The 15,725-nt window shown below is 36.1% G+C and overlaps 1 protein-coding gene across 3 annotated transcripts in view; it reads right to left on the reverse strand.

Annotated features, from left to right (window-relative positions):
• The window catches only part of INO80 (INO80 complex ATPase subunit), a 120,208-nt gene that overhangs the window by 73,465 nt on the left and 31,018 nt on the right, over window positions 1–15,725 (reverse strand). For all 3 annotated transcript variants that reach the window (XM_043471515.1, XM_043471516.1, XM_043471517.1), the window contains exons 6-14: window positions 14,763–14,883; window positions 13,492–13,706; window positions 7,819–7,872; window positions 6,549–6,752; window positions 4,193–4,388; window positions 3,065–3,132; window positions 1,741–1,950; window positions 1,190–1,270; window positions 226–321 (exon numbers count right to left, since the gene is read on the reverse strand). In XM_043471515.1, coding sequence (XP_043327450.1) covers window positions 226–321; window positions 1,190–1,270; window positions 1,741–1,950; window positions 3,065–3,132; window positions 4,193–4,388; window positions 6,549–6,752; window positions 7,819–7,872; window positions 13,492–13,706; window positions 14,763–14,883 — 1,245 coding nt within the window. The remainder of the gene's footprint in view (window positions 1–225; window positions 322–1,189; window positions 1,271–1,740; window positions 1,951–3,064; window positions 3,133–4,192; window positions 4,389–6,548; window positions 6,753–7,818; window positions 7,873–13,491; window positions 13,707–14,762; window positions 14,884–15,725) is intronic.

Here is a 15,725-nt window from a genome sequence, read left to right on the forward strand (position 1 = left end):
ATTTATGTGGCCAATGCAGCAAAATCACTCAAACTGGACTTCAGCTTTCTCATAAAACAGAAGGATGCAATATGCTCTCTTATTGTTACCATCAGTAACTTAAATAGGAAGTGTATGCAAGGTCATGTGAAAAAAATGCAAGAATTAAAAGCTATTATGAGCAGTTAAGGAAGGCAGCAAAAATGGAGTCAGAAAGTTTATTTTAAAAAGAGAATTGATTTTTACCTTAAATTTAGGAACAAATCTAGTAAACTCCTGGTGCCAATTGTTAAGTGTGGATGCAGGTGAAATTATTAAGAAAGGTCCCCAAATGTTCTCTCTCTGAAACACAAAATCTGCGTCAGCCAGCTGCAGGAAAACTGAAGAAATTTAACTCAAAATTTTAATTAACAACAAGAATAGTTTAATAGGCAATGCATTGTAACAAGAGAAATGGTTCCCATTTCTCATACCTGTACACTCAATAATAATGATAATATTATATGTTAAGAAAAATAATATTCTATGCTACAGTAACACAAGCAAGGAAGTTGCTAATAACATCTTGAGAAAAAAATAGCAAGCAATTACTCCCACTCCTCCCACCTTTTACAGGTCCTAATGTGTATCATTCACAATGCACTTATGACATACTGACTTGTATGTGTTGCTTTTCCTTACACTAGATGATCACAACAATATTACTATTATTTAATTGGAATAGAGCGTTTTGCTTTTTTCAAAATGACTTCACACATTTTTTCTCATTTAATTCTTACAAAATTTCTGTAAGATAGGTATGAGCCCCACTTTGCAGACGTGGAAACTAAACCTCAGAGAGTTAAAGGGAAGTCAGGTCAAAAGAGACTAAGTGAACTGTCCAAATTAACACTGCTAGTAAGTATAGAGCTGAGATATGAAACCACATCTTCTGATCTAACTACAGTGTTTTTGCCACTACACTGGTGGTTTTCAACAGCAGATGGGGAGTGAAAACACATATGCTCAAAACCTATCCTAATATTCTTGGAAACTAGAAAGTTTCACCACACTGTGTCACCTTGTAAAGGCCTTGAAGGCAAGGAACAAGACTTAATGTCGTGGTATGCTACATAATCTAGCATAGTGCTTGATAATGACTGATTCTCAGTAGAAAACAACCCTAGGATTGAGAGAAAGGAAGATGAAAAGACTGCATGCATCTACCCACCTCAGCCAGATGGGCCAGGAGGGCAATGCTTTGTACTGTTTTACCAAGGCCCATTTCATCTGCAAGAATGCCATTAATACCCTGGGGAAAAAAAAACAACAACACAGAGTCAACCAACACCTCTCACGCAGCACTACTGCCACAAAGAACTACCCAAGATGTCAGACCTGTTCAAACAAAAGTGACTAGAGATACCCAGTTTCAGCACTATTACTCACTACTATGATGATTCCTTTTGTCAATTCCAAGCTACAACTCTGAATCATGATACATGAGACAAATGGGCCAAAGCCAGTTTTTCAGCTAATCTAATCCAGGTACAAAAGCAATCAGGTTTACTAAAACCACTTAAGACAAAGTTTATACATGATACAAATGTTTCCCAATAAAGCTTCCAGGTTAGAAACAGAGACATCTTTCTGATTCCTGCCCAAAAACAAAGCTTTTTTTTTAAAAAAAAGAATGAAATCTAAAACATTATCTTCTGCTCATTTCACAATATATAATTTACAAACAAAACAGAGGGGGTAGCACACAGTTCTAAAATTCACCTGTTCATAGAGATTTGCCAACCAATTCATGCCTTTCAGCTGATAACCTTTTAATTTGCCATTAAAAATTGTAGGCTGTGGAATATCCTCCCCAGCCCGGATAGACGGGTTTGCCAGGCTATAACTCTCTCCAAACCCAGTGCCAGACTTGTTTGCTGCCCGAAGGGCAGCTGCTCGACTTTCTTTTGCATCTTCATCAAATGACCTTGTCTGGAAAATAAAAGTATATTAGAAGAAAAATATAAAAGGAAAGTAATTAAATTCAAATGAAATTCATAGTGCCAATATATCTATCTTGTGCCGGCTGGAACTTTCTGATAATATTAATATATCATATTACATATAAAGCATGATATAACTGATTCTTGAACAACAAGGGTTTGAACTGTGTAGGTCAACTGACATGAAATTTTTTTCCACTAAATATGTACAAGAGTACTACATGATCCTGCCATTGGTTGAATCCGTGGATGTGGATCCATAGACATGGCAGGCTGTAAAGTTGTACAAAGATTTTTGACTTCAGGGTGTGTTGGCAACACTAACTCCCAGAGTTACTTAATGGTCAACCGTACATTAAAGTATATTACTAATATTTCAAAATTAATCTAACAGTTCTATTAAGAATACACTTTTGATAGACAGGCATTAAGCCGTATTACGTAATTACTTGCTTCATCAATGAATTTATTAAAAATGTGATATAAAATCTATTTGATTGGTCAGGGTTTGTGAGGAATAGGCTGAGTTTGTCTCTCTCCTTGACTTGGATTCTGTCAAAGTGAAAAGAGGCTCCTATGCAGTATATTAAATGGTGTTTACTTAATTGTGTTTAATTAATGTTTACTTAACTCTTTAATCTAACTGTAGTTTCTTTCTGATTTCATATGTCACTGTATCATGAATAAGCAAGTTATTACTAAATTGAAAGAATGTGCTAACTTAGCATTTTTAAGGCATGATATAGCTTCCTTAACAATCAAGACTGTGGTATTTTTCACTAAACAATGATGCACTTCACTTGGTATTATCCATACTTACTGGAGAGGACAGGAGAAAAAAAAATAGAAAAAGTCTCTTAGCTTTAGTCAACACATTTTTAAAGCTTAGAAAAGCGAAAGCTCATTTCCCATCTTCCTTCAAGTATTCCTACTATTATTCTAAAGTAAATAGAGCTATAAGCCCCATCTAATACAGTCTCATATATATATACACATTCAACAATGTTTTTAATTGAAAATATGATTAAGCTTAAAGGAAGACTACTTAAGTGAAAGGCTGTAAGGGTATTTCCAGGACCCAACAGTTCATTTCTAAGACTCACCCGAGCCTGATGAATATGATAAGCATTTTCAGCATTCTTCAGGGCCTGGGCTTTGAAATGGTTACTATCTGAAAAGGGAAAAACTTTGATTATAACACCTCACTAACTGACCTCTTTCAAGGATGCAATTTACACTAGCATATGTGGATCCCTGACTCCACATTCTGTTTATCCCTAAATTCTAAGAGGGTGAGGGAGAAGAAAAGGATCTAATTACTTGACAGAGGTAAGGACCTGCAAGTGGTAATGGAGGCAGGGAGCTCCCATGGTCTCCAGGAGCCAAAGTCAGCTCACAAAAGCCCCCAGGAGACTGAGCTCCAGTTTCCCAATCGTGCATTTCATGCACGAAGCAATGATAAAGTCAGGAAAAGCAAGACAATGAAGATTCAAAATTGTAATATATTTATACTGGGTGAAACTATTCTAAAAGAAAATAATAGAGAATATTTAAATCCCAAGATAATCTGAAGCACTCTCATTTTCTCTTACTCAACATGATTTTGAGCACTATTCTCTGTGAAATTCCTCTCAAACTTCTAAACCAATTCCTCCCTCTCTGTGTGGTAGGTCACAAAAGTATTGAAATAGTCTCTTCTCATGTTTTACTTGCATCACCAAGAATCCTGTTATGTGAGAGACAAATTCACTGCATTCTTCTGATAAAATATCTTTTATTTCTATTAACAAATCAAAACACAAAATCTCCCCAAATTTGCAAGATCAAATAACCACACCTTTTCCTCTTTAAATTCAATAAAAGCTTTTTATATGCTTATTTTATAGAAACATTCATACTCTCCCTACTCCAATTAAAATAAAAGTTTCCTTTCGATCAACACTACTTTTTTTTCTTTTCTTTTAGTTCTCCCACTTTATTGCTACCAACCCATCTCCCTCCACCCTCGTGCACACATGCTCAGTCATGTAATCCCATGGACTTCAGCCCGCCAGGCTCCTCTGTCCATGGACTTTTCCAGGCAAGAATACTAGAGTGGGTTGCCATTTTCTTCTCCAATACTACTTATTGATCAAGACAAAACTTACAAGAATTGATAATGAATATAACCTGAGATATGAAAAAGTGTGAGGTGCGTATCTCCCTTCTCTAACTTCTGATTCAGGACTCACCATAATCCTCCTGTGTGATGTTAACTACCACCCCACCGCCAATGTCAATTTGTCTCTGTGCAGAACTATCCTCCAGTTTCCTTAAGATTTCTTCCTGGATCCCATCATGACCCATGTCTCGTTTACGACTCATGAAATGGGCATACAACTCTGTCTGGGTGATCAGGAAGTTCAGTTTTCGCTGTTGCCTCTTAGCCTAAAAGGGAAAAGAGTTGAAAGTGAAGAGAGTCAAATCATCAGTCACTACAAGGGTAGTCAACAGCATTCACTAAACCTATACATAGTCTGCAAACAACTCCTTTACAAATTCTTTACCTTTAGAAAGGGAAAAATTGCTAATGAACAAATTTTATAATCAAGACAGTGGCACTAAAAGCCAGGAATAATCTTCACTTATAGCCTAATAACCTATGTTTTGCTCTCCTTAACAAAATGAAATCTTTTTTCCACTAGGCTGCTGTCTAAATGCTTAATTCTTTATGCCTTTATTTTTCTTTAACAGCACTACGATACCAAGTAAATTCAAACAACATATGTTACATAATAACTTTGGTGACAAACACATGTGGTACAGCTTTATTTTTAAAAACATATATGTGTCCAAAACTCTTCTTTAACATCAAAAGTTAAAATAAGTGATGAAGAGCTACAAATTATTCTGCAGGAGGTATCTGAGACTAAGAAGCCTATGAAAAAAGAAAACGCTGCCCAAAACAACCCATTGTTCATCTGTGATAATGATAGCTACAAAACATGAATATAGACTAAATACAATATCACAAACACATAATTTCAAAAAAACGAGAAAGATAAATTCAAAGTGCCTCTGAAATTACCTAGTAAGAAAAATAATCATTACGTCAGTAAAAATCATTCTTGAAGATAAACAATAAAATGAATAAGCAAATGATCCAAAAGACTGAATTACATGAAATACAGCTCACACAATAATACCAAATCAAAGGGTCATTATTTTGCATGAACTATTTTATACTAAAATTCCTATGAAGTATACTTGAGTTATCTTTGATCCACCTGCACAAAAGAAAGACAGTACTAAAATAACGAACATGGCCAAGGAAGGAAATAAGTCCCAAAGTATGCGACATAAAACCAGACTTCTCCTTAGGGTTTTGTTTTTTTTTTTTAAAAAAACACTTTAGCCAGATTCAGATTAGGGGAAAAAATCTGAGAGAAAACAGATTTGTTTTCATAAAGTATACGGATTTTCATGTTCTAAAGCTAAAGTACTGTCAAGAAAACCTTTCTAAATTAAAACAAAAAAGCAACATTCCCTTATCCTGAAAGGAAGTAAATTGCTATGTGTTTAAATAAAGAAGGCAAATTAAGGGAATAAGGATCCATCAAAAATTTCTTAATTCAGAAACTCAGAGAAAAAGATGGAAGTCAACATAATCACAGATGAAACTCTTCTCAGTTAGTTACCAACATATTGAGACAATGTCTCACAAACCTAGATTATAAGCCAACTCACTTTCAAGATTTCAAGATCTATGACTAACTCAAATGCCTCTAAACTCGGTGAGCAAGTATTTCCAATAGCATCAAAAGCTTACTAACTCAAAACACATTTGACTTTCAAGTAAAGATACACATTGCCCAGGGACTTAAGAAAACTGGATAAAATCTATATTGCCCATCAAAGGCATGAGACAGGAGGGAAGATGAAGAACTCTAAAGAGCCTCCACAGCTCTGTTTTGACAGGAGTACTACTTATACCTGAAAGAAAATATCCAGTCCTCCAATTCCTTTCCTTCTCCAGACCTCAACTGTGCTTCTACTCATCCCAGTGGGTTTACCAATGGCAACACAATGGCTTTGTCTTCTTAATCTCTCCTATTGCTTACCTGAATAACATGCTCACTTGATATCAAGCTTAGCAAGAGAACTGACTACAAGTTAAAACACAAAAGTAGGTGGGAGAATGGGTCTCAGAAAACTGCAACCAGTCCTGATCTTCCAACAAATTGAAATTACAGCCAGCACCTGGAAACAAGCCAAGCTAAACTATAAGCTGTTCTTTTTCTGTCATTCTTTCCTTTTTTTTCTTTTTCTTGGGGGCGGGGGGGGCGGTGGCGCATGTCCTCCAGAAATAAAAGAATAAGGCTACAAAGAATATAGGAAATTAACACAAAAGAGAGGTGAAGGCCAGGGAGAAGATCTTACTAAAAGAATAAAAACAACTGATTTACTGGACTAAAATCACTGTCCTCGAAGTTATATCTTAAAATATTTTTTCGATGGTTTCATTGGTTAGATTTATAACTTATGAAATGTAAAACAATCTCTCAACATGGCTGCAGCAATTATGGTTTCCAAACTTTTATGCCCTACCTCCCGCATTTCTTCATCCAACTTCCGCTGCTCCAAGGCTTCCTTCTCTGCACGTTTACGGTGTTCCTTCTCCACTTTCTCATACTTCTTCCAGTACAGAAGCATTTCCTTGGTGAGACGGCGGGCACGAGGTAAAGTCTCCTTACAGTTTTTTTGGGCCTGCAAGGCGGCTCGACGCACCTCCTTCATGCATTGGTGGGCAAGCTGCAGATGACAACACATTATCACAATAGAGGAGGACCCAACACTGGGGCCAATTCTCCCAGGACTCTAAGGAACAGCATCCCTCAACCTGACCAGTGCATATATCGTCCTCCTATGGCCATATCTTTTTCTCCTCCAATCTGATTAACGTCCCTGCATAGAAGTGTGAGCTAGTCCCAGGTCTGTGAGAAATCTACAGACCTTAGAAGATGAAAAAAAATATATAGTCACCTACAATGTTCTAGGAAGTTTTGAAGTATTATTAAACACATTACTAATAAGAGCTGTTGGGAATTCCCTGACAGCCCAGTGGTTAGGACTCCAAGCTCTCACTGCCAAGGGCCCTGGGAGTTCAATTCCTGCTTGGAGAACCAAAATCCCACAAGCTACATGGTATGGCCAAAAAACTTAAAAAAATAAAATAAAAAAAGAGCTGTCATTATTTATTACATGCTAGGCACCATTCTAAGTTTAACGTAACTGATTCCTTCTCCATAAAAACTGTATGAAGTTGGTATTTTATATATAGATGAGAAAATGAGAATGAGTAACTAGCCCAGGACACACAACTAGTAAGGATGCCTCATCTAATTCTCACCACACTCAAACAAAGTTGTGTTGTTGCTGCTGCTGCTCGGTTGCTCAGTCCAGTCCAACTCTTTGCGACCCCAAGGACTGCAGCACGCCAGGCTTCCCTGTCCTTCACTATCTCCCAGAGTTTGCTCAAACTCATGTCAATTGAGTCAGTGACAAAGTTGTATTAATTCCTTCTATGGGAAAGTATTAATACCACCATTTCTTAGATGGAGAGTCTGAGCACAAGATGATGCCATGGTTTGACCAAGGACTTAAGAGTGGGCTATGGTCTTACCCAAAAAGGTATGAAAGCCAGGAAGTCAAGGAAGAAATTTTATAAAATAGATTGAAAACATTTAGAAACTCTCTCAAGTACTATTAGATTAATTATCAAAAGGTCACAAGAGACAAGAACGGCAAACATAGATCTAAATAATAAGAACACATTCCAGCAAAACATAAAATGGGAAATATAAAACTATAATCTTACCTTGCGGCTATTGGTGAGAAACAAGTTACGAGCTGAAGCTTTCTGCTTGTTGGCCTAAAATATTTAAAACAATATTTCAATTAGGATTCCTTTTTGGAAAAGAGATTGTGTAGACTGGCACTGTCATTTATTGATCTCCATGAAGATTTAAAAAATGTCAAACCAAGTATATTCAAAGTACAATACTTTTTCAGTTAAAAAAGACACATCACTTCCAAGAGTTATCCAAATGTACCAACTCAGAACCACACATAAAGTCCTAAAGCAATGTTAAAAAGAATAAGCTGGTCCTGTGTCTGCCTTAGATCGAATCCTCTGTATACTTCTGGGAAGAATTTAAGTTATATTTAAGGCTTGAACTAAGAAAATGTAACAACATATACTAACTCTAGCACCACCCTGATGAGGACATTGCTTTCTAGGGCCAATCTGCAAAGAAGCGGAGACAGCAGGGCACTCACATACAGAAAACATTAGGAGAAAGGTGAACTAGCCTCTCAGTTTGTGATTGCAGTCCTACCTCCAGCCAAGGAACACCCACTGCCACTATTACTTAATTTCTATCACCACTTGACCTCATCTTCTTCAGCATAAATTCCAAGGTAGACCTAACACAAGATGACTCTGCAGCCCACAACCAAGTCTCAAACTGCTGATTATGTCTTCCACTTCAATTAAAAAAAAAACCACAACCATCTGCAATAAAGAAACCTGATTTCCCATGACAGCCCATTTATTTGATGTGAAAAGAAGAGACAGAGCCTAGTGGCTCTCTGATTATTAAAGAACTCTCCTCCTGACTATAAAGAAACAACAGGTTTAAAGTTACAGAAAGGGCCTGAAAGTCATTTCGATAATAATCCCACCTCAGACTGTCTGATTAAGGGAATTTTTTTTAGGGCTTTTATAAAAAACTTTCTCTAGAGCAGCTACTGCCACTCTAAAGATAAAAATCTAAAATACTCCCACTGAATTCCTTATTATTTGAAGGCTCTTCACCAGGTATGAAATATGTTTTTCTGTAACTTTTCCCATTAAGAATGTTCATACAAGTCAACAGGGCACATGAAAAGATGCTCAACATCACTAGTCATCAGAGAAATGCAAATCAAAACAAAAAGGAAACAGCATCTCACACCTGTCAGAATGGTCACTATCAAGAGGACCACAAATAACAAATGTTGGAGAGGATGTGGAGAAAGGCAAACTGTTGGTGGGAACGTAAATTGGTACAGGTGCAATTGAAAACAGCATGCAGATTTCTCAAAAACTAAAAACAGAACTGGCACATCATCCAGCAATTCCTCTCCTGGGTACATATCCAGGGAAAATAAATACATAAATTATTTAGTGAAAATATTGATTAAAAAAGATACATACACCCCAATGTTCACAGCAGCACTATTTACAATAGCCAAGATATGGAAGCAACCTAAGTGTCCGACAACAGATGAAAGTGTGCCATTTGCAACAACGTGCATGGACCTACAGAGTATTATGCTTAGTGAAATAAACCAGATAGAGCAAGACAATTACTGTATGTGGAATAAATTCCACTTTTATGTGGAATCTAAAATATAAACAAATGAATATAGTAAAACAAAAACAGTGTCGTAGATATAGAGAACAAACTAATGGTTACTAGTGGAAAGAGCGAAGAGAGGGAACAAGATAGTGATATGTGATTAACAGGTTCAAACTACTATGTGTTTTTTATACTGAGTTGTGTGAGTTGTTTATATATTTTGGATATTAACCTTTTGCCAGTCATATCATTTGTAAATATTTTCTCCTATTTTGTAGGCTTTCTTTTCATTCTGTCAATGGTTTCTTTTGCTGTGCAAATGCTTTTAAGTTTAATTAGGTTCCATTTGTTTATTTTTGCTTTTATTTCTTTTCCCTTAAGAGACAGATCCAAAGAAATAGTACTACAACTTATGTCAAAGGTTGTTTTGCCTATGTTTTCTTCCAGGAGTTTCATATCTTATCAGATCTTCTCAGGTCTTTAATTTGAGTTTATTTTTGTATACGGTGTGAGGAAACTGAACTAACTTTAGAGTTATGGAAAAGGTGCAAAAAATAGAGTTCCCTTACTACTACTCACCCCCGCTTTTCCTAATTTTAGCAACTTATATAATCATAGTACAATTATTAAGAAAGGAAATTAACACCAGCAAAGTATTGACTAAATTACAGGTCTTATCTGAATGCCAAGAATTTCTGCACTAATATCCTCTTACTGTTCCAAGATCCTAGAACAGGATCCCACAATGCATTCATTTAGTTGCTCTTCTCCTTAATCTCTTCCTGGATGTAACATTTCCTCAATCTTTCTCTTTTATGTCCTTGACACTTTTGAAAAGCACAATCAGTTATTCTGCAAAGTGTCTGAAAATGTGTGGTTTTCTGGTGTTTCCTCACTACTGGAAAGACATTATGCACTTCAGCAAAAAAAGCAGAGAAATGTGGCATTGATGTACTCCTCCCAGCACACCACATCAAGGAGTTCATGGTATGAAAAATTATATTACTCGTGATATTTACTTTGGTCATTTGGATAAGGTGCACTCTGCCAGTTTTGAGGCTATATGAATTCTACTTCTCCTCTTCTGCTCTCTAATTTTAGCATTCATAAATGCATCTAGTCTGCAACAAGTATTACTGTGGTATCTATGTAAGGATAATTTTATTTTCTTCTTTCCCTCTATATTTATTAACTGAATTTCATACTGAAAGGTAGAGATGCTCCATCTACACCTTTGTCTATTCAGGTATTTATGAAGTATGGACTGATAAATATTTCTTTTATTCCATGGGTTAAAATTCAGTGTCATTATCATTTTGCTGCTCAAATTATTCTAACTTTGGCCATGAAGTGGTCCTTCAAGTTTGTTCCTGTGTTCTTTTGACAAACCCCTCCTTCCCCTCCAGCTTTTTTCAGAACTTCCTTACTTTCCAGCAGCACTTAAAAGTGTTTTAAGGTTCATTTTGCTGGGTTTTTTGGGGTTTTTTGGCGGGGGGCGAGGGGGAAAGGCTGTGCTGTGTGGCTTGTGGAGCCTTAGTATCCCAACCAGGGGTTGACGCACCAAGTTCTAACCACTGGACCACGAGAAAATTCCCTAAGGTTCATTTTGTATTCTCCCTGCTGAGTTCTGGAATACGGTACTTCTTGAAGGAGCCCTGATTCCTTTTACTAGAGAATAAAAGTTGTTTAGAAACCAAGACCTGGTTGCCAGGTATCCTCATTGTTACTAGGGTGTCACTGCTACTAGAGGCGGAAAAAAAACATACATACACACCCAAGTATATCTCTGTATCTGGGTGTGTGTATAAAACCATGAATTTATACTGACACATCTGATTCCAATCAAATTTCATGGGCTTCATTTTAACTTTCCCCTTCTTCCTTACTTTTAATGTCCTTCTCCAGCAGTGAAAAATTGGCTCTCACCTACAATATATTTACTTATTTGCTCAATGCTAATAGACACATAAAGTAGTTTCAAAACTGTTAACCTAGACCCCTGGGAGAAACACTTTTTCTATGTCAATCATGGCATTTACGTATAGCTCCTTCACTCCTTACCCTTTCCTATCTGATCAAAATACTGTTTCCCTCAGTTACTTATATGAGGTCCTTCTTCTACACTTCCTGTAACTTGATTATATTACTCATTTCTAATACAATTAAGTATATTTGTTCCTATTTTTATTCCATTTTGCCCACACATCCCTCTAACCTCCCTCTCCAGCCACATCCTGACTGGTTGATACTTTATTTTGAAGTATGTCAAGAGACACGTAAAACATTAGTATGGTTCTAAAAAGCAGTCTGTACAAGATACACTCAAAGACTTCTTCCTCCTCATCGCTGCTACCCTGTCTCCATTCCTTCCCTTCTTTCTATCCTTTTCCCACCTGCCCTTTAAAAGGAATCAATCACTTTAATTTCTGGTTCATCCTTCTTGAATTTCTTTTGAACAGGTATTTGTGCATTTTCTTATATTCCCTTTGTTCTCACATTAAAAGTATATTTACTTTTTTATGTTTTGTCTCTTTAACTGTATGTCCTAGAAACTACTTTATATCAGCTCAGAGAGGTCTTCCTCATTCTTTATTTTTAACAGCAGTATGATAATCCACTGAGTAGACCTGTCATTATTTAATTCAAGCCCCATATATGGACATTTAGACTGTTTTCATTATTTTGCAATTACAAATAATGCTACAATGAATAAGCCTGTTTACATGTATTTTTGTGTGGTTACTTCAAGGTAGATTCCTAGAAGTGGAAGTGCTGATTTGAAAGGTAAATGCATCTGTAGATTAGTAGGTGTTGCCAACCCTCCTCTAATACAGTTCTAATTTGTATTCCTAGCAGTAATGCATGAGAACACCTGTTTGCCCAGAGGTTCCTTAATAGAATAAATTGTTGTATTTAAAAAATTTTGCCAGTGTGATAGATGACAAAGAGTTTGATTTTTGTCTAAGGGTATCTAAGTGGTTTTTCATTTGTATTACCCCAATTATGAGATACTTTGAACTGAATCTGTGGTAATTTTTCCCCTCAATTTTTAAGTTCTTTCTGTGTTAGAGACAATAGCCTTGTAACTACAGTATTCAATGTAAATAATGTCTCACAATTTGTCAGCTGTCTTTTGTCAGGCAAAAACTTATTTTTACGTGGTCAAATTTAAGAGTATTTTCTTATATTACCTCTGGATGCTGAATTATAAACTCTTTCCTACACAAAAATTAGATAGAAATGCAATCATTTTATTCTAATATTTGTATGATTTCATTTTTTTACACTGACATCCCAAATCCATTTAGAGTATATGTGTGAAACACAGACCTAATTTTACCTTTTTTTGAAATGGCTATCTAGTTGTCCAGCACCACTTATTAAATGTACCACTAGTCTATCTGCCTATCCATGTATCAATATCACACTATTTTAATTGCAGAGATTTTATAGTATGTTTTAAAGTTTGGGAAGGTTTTTTACTGTTTCTCTAGTAATTCTTGCATACTAACTTGTTCCACAGAGTTTAGAATCAGCTTCTAAATTCACGAAATATCCTGTTCATATTTCAATTAAAATTGCACTCAATTAATTGCAAGCAATTAACTGAATAAAATGCAAACCACTGGTGAATCTAAGTAAAGGAATACAGACATTCCTTGCATTTTTCCTGCAACTTTTAAGTTTGAAATTAGTAAATCAAACTAAAACATTCAAACAAATTAAAAGAGCAAAATGAATGCTTATACATGTTTTTCCTAATCATTCACATTTTCTTCTAATACCTGTGATTATTCAGTAACATCCAAATGTTTACAGTGTCTAAGAAAACACATCTCCATCATTTTGTTTTAATCTCCTGTATGATCACTTTAAAATCAGCTGTCAAATCTCTATTGTTTTATGTAAGAAAATTGCATTCCTTCCTCAAAGAGGTCTCCCTCCATTTTTTTGGCAAAGGAGCACAACACAATTATCTTGTGAATCCTGATCAAACTCTAGAAAATCAATTAACCAAAGAGAGAACTATCCAGGATTCTCCCAATTCCAGTAGATAGTCTCTTCCTGAATCCTGTGAAAGAATCCAGCTCTCCCGGCTTCTCTTTGGAGGGCAGGCCGAGAAATTCTACCTGGAGGCACCGACTTACCTTTGGTAGTTCCTTTTTCACAATGCTGAGCCACACTTTCCTGCGACGGGCATTGAGCTGCTCAATGGATAAGTGCTTCTTCTTGGTGCCAGGAGGAGGTGCATCATGAGAGAACTTGGCAAAAACTTTGGTCTGGTGGTGGTGGCGACGAGGGGATTCTTCAGAGGAAAGCTCTTCATCTCTTCGCCTTTTCTTCTTCACTTTTTTCAACTTAGCTGCAAAGGAACAGACTCTCAGAAGGTTGCTTTTCTTCTTTTCCACAGAAGAAAGTCATAAAACAACCTTATCACTTTAAGAAAAATCAAGGTTCTTTTCTCATTCCACTTAGACTGGCAATGTTTATCCTTTTATCTATCCAGGTCCATGAATACTCCAAGAAGATCACACTACCTTGGAAAGGAACACTGGATACTCCCTCTGTTTATATGAATGAGAAATAAAAAAGAATGTTGAGAACTGAATTTCTTTTGAACCCAACAATAGGAAGGGAGGCTTACGAATTATCATGAGCTCAAGTAATGATCAGAAGGAAGGAAACATTTCTATTTGGTGGCAATGTGAGGCGACTAAAAAATAATAATAAATAATGCATTTGCTGATATGACACTAAGATCTGTGAAAAGAAAATTATACATGAAAGAAAAACCTAGCTTGAAAGGGAGGGTAAAAGGATGAGAAACTACAGAGATAAAACAAGGAGGATAGGGAAGGTGGCTAAAAAGAGTTTTTCTGAATAGCAATTTAGGGGAATAAAATCTGCCTAGTACAGATAGTCTAAAACTTTCCTTTCCTATTTCCTTCCTGATTTCCAGATGCTTGGAACTCAAGAGAGGAAAAGACATTTCCTGGCAAACATGCAAACAAACACTCCTGAAGATCAGGAGGTGATCTATTCTAAATCACTATATACAGCAACAGTTAAAACTTATTTCAAATACTTCAGGTTACTCCTCATACCTCCCTGTGTAACCAACTTCTTCCTCTCCCAGAATATTTTCACTATTTAGAAAGTATGTAGAAGAAAAAATTGGAATATGCTAATTGGCTTAAACCTCTGGCAAAGAATCTATAGTTCTCATGTCGTCATAATTCTAGAAAAGATCACAAACCAAATACAAAATAAGTTTAGTAATACTTAAAACTAGTAATGAGATAAAGGAGGCTAGGGTTTTTCAGATGAAGCAAATTTCTACTACATGGATTATGTTGAAAGTCCCAATGTACCTGAAACTAAGAAGGAGTAAAGGTAGAAGGCAAGTCAATATGCTTACCTTTAAGTTTCTTTTCTTCCTTGAATTTCTTTTTTTTGGGTCCTAGAAGGTGCCGCTGCTGCTCATAGAAAGGGTCATAGGTGGAGAGCAGCCCTGCACTGTAGTATTGGTATTGCTGCAACTAAAACATGCAAAGACATGATGCTTAGAAGAGCCTGTCTCTCTTACAGTTCAGTCTTCAAATCATCTCTATTAAAAAAAGCCGTTCCAGAGGAAAAACCACAGTTGCTACATATAGTATTCTTCCCACAGAGAGACCAATGAAGATCTAATACATCAAAGTGAATTATTTCCTTAACTTCAAAACAAAATGGTTTCACTGGCTATGCACACAGCAAGTTGTTGAAAATAACTTAAACAAACAAACAAACAAACAAAAATCCTTCATAATTCTGAGTCTCCACCAGAGTATTTACTTTGTCCTGACACATATTTGTCATTGCAGAAAGGTCTCCTCTTGAATTCATCAACAAGAAACAAACGTATTTCTATTACCAACAGGTCCTTAGACTTACTAAGATTCCTAACACCTGCTTTCCCAGCTCTTAGTTTTGTATGTGGTTTGAACAGTCCCCAGCCATCCAATTCCTCACTGTTTGACATCTTCTCTCTTCATTTCCCACTGAGAGAGTTTGACAACATTATACATAGTGTTTTTGTTACCAGAATTCAAACATATGAATAATCTACTTTTTTCTACCCAAAGAGTAATTAATCTTTTCAAACATTTCATTTAAATTGACCTCCACAGCTCAATGGGTAAATATGAAGATAAATAAATAAAATTAGGTAGTCCATTGTTGAATCTCTTTCCTGAATTATAGCCAAATGAATGGTCCAAGGACTGAACCTAGCATAAGAGTGCCGTGAAGAACTACTACAAGGTCTATTAAAACATTCATCAAACTGTAAACTTAAAATCTGTGAACTTTTCCACGTGTGCGTTTTACTTCAATTAAAAAA

This window comes from Cervus canadensis, chromosome 6 (genome assembly GCF_019320065.1).
Source record: "Cervus canadensis isolate Bull #8, Minnesota chromosome 6, ASM1932006v1, whole genome shotgun sequence".
In the NCBI taxonomy this organism is placed as follows: Eukaryota; Metazoa; Chordata; class Mammalia; order Artiodactyla; family Cervidae; genus Cervus; species Cervus canadensis.